Source organism: Triticum urartu, chromosome 5A (genome assembly GCF_056163025.1).
Source record: "Triticum urartu cultivar PI428250 chromosome 5A, HENAU_Tu73, whole genome shotgun sequence".
Lineage (NCBI taxonomy): Eukaryota > Viridiplantae > Streptophyta > Magnoliopsida > Poales > Poaceae > Triticum > Triticum urartu.
Genome location: NC_141877.1, coordinates 414,769,671 through 414,775,476, shown reverse-complemented (window position 1 = coordinate 414,775,476; position 5,806 = coordinate 414,769,671). Strand labels below are relative to the sequence as shown.

The 5,806-nt window shown below is 48.8% G+C and overlaps 1 protein-coding gene across 1 annotated transcript; it reads right to left on the bottom strand.

The window, feature by feature from the left end:
* Positions 1-3,124: 3,124 nt before the first annotated feature.
* LOC125509318 (EPD1-interacting receptor-like cytoplasmic serine/threonine-protein kinase 5D) lies at positions 3,125-5,580 on the bottom strand. Its single transcript, XM_048674267.2, has 4 exons — positions 5,027-5,580; positions 4,787-4,922; positions 4,288-4,424; positions 3,125-4,110 (listed from the first exon to the last, which is right to left on the bottom strand). The coding sequence occupies exons 1-4, from the start codon at positions 5,426-5,428 to the stop codon at positions 3,415-3,417; spliced, it is 1,371 nt and encodes a 456-aa protein (XP_048530224.1). The 5' UTR covers positions 5,429-5,580; the 3' UTR covers positions 3,125-3,414.
* Between the last annotated feature and the right edge of the window lie 226 nt (positions 5,581-5,806).

Sequence of the window (5,806 nt, the reverse complement as noted above, 5' to 3'; positions counted from 1 at the left end):
TTTATTTTCCCCTAGTAGTAGCGCTGGGTAGAGACCGGCGCTACTGCTAAGCCCACCAGCTGTAGCACCAGTTCAAAACAAATGCTACAGGTAAGTGGGCTACCGTTTTTGCCCTGCGGCCCATGTAACAGCAGCGCGGCCCAAGCTAGCAAACACTGCTGTTATTTAATAGTAGTAGCGTGGGGTCAAAAACAGACGCTACTGGTAAACTTCTACCTATAAGCATTTTCTTAATAGTGAGCTGGCCACAACGTACGCGGCATGCAAACCGTTGACAGTTTCTTCTTGTCTGCTATAGTAGGATATAGTAATAGGGAGCTGACGCCATAGTCCGTTGCTTATCCTGCTTGCTTTCTTTCGAGTTGAACGATTTCTTTGAGACGCAGAAACCAATTTTTTTGTTCTGATTTTTATTAAGAAAACCATAGCATTCGATGACAAGTTCAGATCGAGACCAGACACACCATAATCTTGTGATGCCTACTTTTGCGAGAAATAATCATCGTTTGACACATTTATGACGCGCATGAAAGCTTCATCATCAAGACTACAAATTGATGCACACACAATCAACTTCACATCCTATTCGTACCGCAAAGTGAAAGAACAAACAATAGCACAAAAGAAATCAAAATGTTTTTTTACGTTCGCGACATATCGTTGAACACGTTGAATGCAGTTGCCGTTGGCGTGGCCACATCTTCCTCCATGGCCGGCGGCGGGAGCGGTGGAGATGGTGGAGGTGGTGAAGGGGGTCCTTAGCCGGAGGAGGATGCCATGGCCATCTGCGACTGCCAATCGGACAAGACCGCTGCACCCGGCCTCAAATTCTTGGCCGCCCGAATTTGGTTCGCCGCCGGTCACTTCACGCCTCCATCCCGGAGCTTGGCGGCCCTTTGCTTCTTCACTGGTGGCTCAACCGCGGCGGCGGCCGGCCAAGATGGGGCAAAACCGGGGCGGCGGGATGGTGGTGGTGGCATGGAGGCGGAGGCCAGATTGGGGGGCAACAGCTACGATGACATGGGTCGGACCACCGTCGGCGGACGCGGCGGGGTCATCGGCATCGGCCTTGGCGGCGGCGGACGGGAAGCGGGAGGCCGGCGGGCGACAGTCACGCGCAAGTGGGCGGAAGGCTGTTGGGCGGTTGGTGCGCGGCTGACAAATTAACATCTCCTATAGGTGGAGACGTATATTTGCATCACCAACTGTTGTATTTTACATCACCGGGAGGCGAAGGCGGAATTTTTTTGAATCTGCATCATCTGTTGGAGAAGGGTTTTTGAGTCTCGGAATGTATAAATTAATTATTTTTGCATCTACATCTTCTATTGAATATGCTCTAACTATGTGGAATTTAGGTCCGAATGTTTTAATTTTTTCTTTTGATAAAGGGCGCTTTTATTATCAAAATGTAGCATCAAGGCGATACAAATCATTTAAAGTATCATCTGGCCTCTGCATAACTAGGATGCACATAGTCAAACATCAAAAATCTGATAAAAAGGAAGGGGGAAAACGACAATTCGGCAACAGTAGAGTCCTATAGACCGGATGTTTCATTTAGATTTAATAAAATCCACCATTTTGTTGATTTTTAAACTGAGAAATATGACCATTATCATCATAAAAAAATAGAGAATTTTTTTAGGACCATTGTCTCCTAAGGAAAATTGAAACCTAAAGATTCCGACACCAACTCCCTGCAATGCAGATGCATAAATGTTGAGAACTGAGACACCGTCACCTTGCCTTCTCAGTATTGTTTTTTGTGGGAAGTATTATTTATTCATTAACAACTGGGGACAATATTCATGGACGTATTTGCATGGACGTATCTCATGTGCGTTTGTAGCCTTGTACGCTGATAAATCTGGCCAAATACAACAGTCTCTTCCCTTTATTTCGACTAGGACCTGTGCCTAATCATACCTTAACCTACTCTGTAATCAAGCCGGGTTATCCTCCTCGTACGTGCCTGGTATCAAGACGAGCCATGTGCATTAATTAAGAGACAATACAACACTTGGACCCTGCAGTTCAGTTCTGACTTTCATTTATTTTTGTCCGGTTTCGATCAGATTCTTCCTATGCGCATGCGCATCGATAGCTCAGTTGGTAGTTTCGGGCGCCAATTGTCGACGCCGTATAAGTACACACAACACAAGCTTGATCGACATACTACCTTTATGATTCGCTAACTTAGCCACAGCAAGTCCCCGCTGACTTTGCCGCAGGATCAAGAAGCAAAGGCTGAGATTCACCAAATCACTGTCCGCGAACACTGTTCACGTAAACCACTGTTTACGCAAATCACTATTGACCATACTGTAGCATCCGATCTGGGCCGCCGCTTTTCAATCCGACGGACGAGACTGGGCAAAGGTAGTGGTACTGTAGCTTCGCTACCTTTGCCACGGCAAGTCAGCGAATCTGAATCGTACCTTTAGACTGAATTGTGGATAGTAGATCCTTCCTGCCCGGCTCTGTTTTTTACGTGGATGCGCATGTTGACCTTGACACCAATGAATGGCCCGTGCCGCCGTCTTCTCTGGAGATATCTATCTATCCATGGTGCTTCCGGTTCATCGACTGCAGCAAAGTGCTCCCTGAGTTTTTTCTCATGAGATAGAGTTGGCGCTGAAGATGGCATCATCAGGCCCCAACCGCAAAACGGGTTAATCGCGTTGCGGTCTCTCTCTCTCGTAAATTTTTTTTGCTGATGGCTCGCTCTCGGACGCTACGCGATGTATGCATGGTTTCTTCCTTCAGGCGATGGTTATCTGGGACGTATGTGTGTTACTTTGCGATCATGCCTTTCTAACCCAACAATTCTGGGGCAAGACCTCAATAACTCCACGTTCTTTATTTTAACACATAGCATTCCATATGTGTTGCCGCATATATCCTTCTTTTCAACCTCATCGACGGTGGTTTCAGTGTTCATGCAATTACAAAGCATTTGAATGTGGTCAATCGGAGGACATCTCTCTCGGCATAAGATGACAATCTGCTTTTCTTTCCTAGTGCGAGGTTTTGCCGAGACGTGCATGCATGCCAATTTTTTCCGGTAATACTCATCTCAGTTGCGAACAATGGACAAATATTGGATCAAAATTCTAGAGTGTAAATGAAAGAAACATTTAACATCCCTTTTAATTAGGCCATTCACAACATATTGAACTATGCTTGCGAAAATCAAAATCGGACTTTTGTCACTGTTTTGCATCCCTATTTTATCTATACCCTTGTTGTCACTATCAAAAGAAAGATGGGCTTAAGTCCCCAGAGACCTTTCCAAAAACTATAAAGAAGAAAAGAAACACAATCCACAAATTTGAAAGAAAAAAACTGAAGTGACTTGTATCACATCTCTATACTCTGTGCATACCATATTGTCCTACTCACTTAGCTACCTTAGTCATATGCCCGTCTCTCCCGGTGGTAGCTCGACGACCTTTGTTGCCGCCGTTGTGCACCAGTGTACCCATTAATGACCCCATCATGGCCGCGGAGCACAATGCCGGCATGGATTGCTGAGTCGGGGTACTTCTGTCGGTGCCTGTCTTGATGGTTCTGGCGATGGTGTTGGTGCTTCTCCTCGACCTCCACCTTCATGTCCACTACCTTGTCCTCCTCCACAATGACTGTGAACACAAATGGGCCCATAGGAAAGAAGTCTTCCATGTAGAGGACGGGCTCGAGGGCCTTGACCACCTCCCTCATGGTGGGCCTAGACTTTGGGTTCTGGCTGAGACATTTGTATGCGACCAATGTTGCCGCCTCAGCGCCTTTGCATGAGTATTGACACTCGAGAGCTGGGTCCATGACTTTGTACAATCTGTCAGAGCGCTTGAGGTATGGTCTAGCCCAAGACACCAGGTTCTGCTCTCTCGGCCGCCGTGCACGGTCCACTGACCGTAGCCCAGAGAGGAGCTCCAAGAGCACTACACCAAAACTATATACATCACTCTTGGCAGTCAAGTGGCCCGTCAAGATGTATTCTGGAGCTGCATAACCATGCGTCCCCATGACACGTGTTGTCACGTGTGTCTCGTCGCCCTGGGGCCCATCCTGGGCTAACCCAAAGTCGGACAACTTGGTGTTGTAATCCTGAAATAGCAAGTGTATGAACTTTGTTAAGGAAAATAGCACGAAATGACATACAAAGATGTACGAGGTGAAGGTTCGGGTACTAACAAATGAGGTAAAAAAAGTTCACAAATGAAAGAGACGTTTTCAAAACTGCTTATTTTCTTTGCAGAAAGTCTGAAGTTACGGATGGCTTACCGAATCGAGCAAGATGTTGGAGACCTTGAAGTCGCGGTAGATCACCGGCGAGTCTGCATCGTGGAGAAAGGCAAGGCCCTTGGCCGCGCCTACAGCGATCTTCATCCTTGTCATCCACGGGAGAGAGCCATTTATGCCTGAAAGGAAATAGGATGTTTTAGGTCAGTCTCCTCCTCCACGTTGACCAAGAGTTGTAATTTCAAAGACGAGGAAGTTGGTAGGATAAATAATTCTTTAATCCAAAATATCCAAATATCTACAATTCCTCTGTTTTAAAAAGAGCAAGCGTTGTTCTTTTGGAAGGCAGAGAGCAGCTCAGCTATCCTCTTGACTTGGAGAAAAGAAACTTCAGGGGGCAAGAACACCTCATCGCTAATGGATACGTGCCCAGATTTCCAAAATTAACAAATTTCTATATCTTGCTGGTCTCGAGAACCACCAAACGTAACACTAATCCTCAGAATGATCAATCGACGGCAGAAAGCAGTGAAGAACTCACTCTTGAAGAGGTGCTTCTCCAGGCTCTCGCCGCTCATGAACTCGTAGACCAGCATCCGGTGCTCGTCCTCGTAGCAGTACCCGATCAGTTTCACAAGGTTCTTGTGCCTCAGTTGCCCAAGAAAGAAAACCTCCGCCTGCAAGAGAACCCATGTAATATAAGTCAGCCATTCATCCACCAGGCTTCGAATTTGATCTGCCATGCCGGCGCGTGCATTGTCAAACTCTGTTTGGCACTCACCAGCCACTCCTTGTGGCCCTGCGTGCCGCACTCCAGGTCGAGGTACTTGACGGCGACGGGCTGCGCGGCCAGCCCGGGGCGGAGCTCGTCGTCCACGGCGCCCTTGTAGACCGGGCCGAAGCCGCCACAGCCGAGGTAGTTGGCGCGGGAGAAGCTTCCCGTCGCGGCGCGGAGCTCGGCGTAGGTGAAGGCGTACAGGTTGGACCTGGACAGCGTGATGGACAGGTCCTCCGGAGACAGCGTCCCCGACGAGCTGAGGCTCTTGAAGGACATCCTCGACGACGACCTCGGGCAGCCTTTCCCCCTCCGCCTGATCCGCCGCTTGCAGGCGTCGTAGTCGTCGTCCGCCACTCTGCTGCCGCCGACGCAGCAGGAGAATGGGTTCCAAGATTTCGCGGCCATGGCAAGAAATGATAGGTTTCGTATGTATCAATATCGAAGGATGAAGAGAGTTTCCCGCTTCCCGGGAGCTGAGAATGCAGGGGAGCTCTCAGGTGAGGGAGAAGGTCAGGACTAAGAGAAGGCGGATCGGCTTGGGTGGAGCATGGAGTGGCTAGCTGGGCCTTTATATAAGTGTGGGGGTGGCTGCCTGTGCACACCCACACAGATGGGCCCGTTGTCCGCGCCTCGACCCTGCCGTAGGACAATACAGCGGATGATGTGATGGCTGGCGAAACAGGGCAAGCGACAGACGCTGGTGGTGGTTGGTGGCGCACCCCTCCCTCCAGCCAGAGTTTCTACCGGTGAGACGGACGACGTAGGCAGCTTATGTTTCATGGA

Bases quoted from the DNA above. Each gene is read 5' to 3' on its own strand.
- LOC125509318 (XM_048674267.2), bottom strand. From the start codon at position 5,428: ATGGCCGCGAAATCTTGGAACCCATTCTCCTGCTGCGTCGGCGGCAGC. The intron at 4,425-4,786 runs GTGAGTTCTTCA...ATTTCCTTTCAG, and splicing joins GGAGAAGCACCTCTTCAAGA to GCATAAATGGCTCTCTCCCG. The intron at 4,111-4,287 runs GTAAGCCATCCG...TTGCTATTTCAG, and splicing joins CCAACATCTTGCTCGATTCG to GATTACAACACCAAGTTGTC.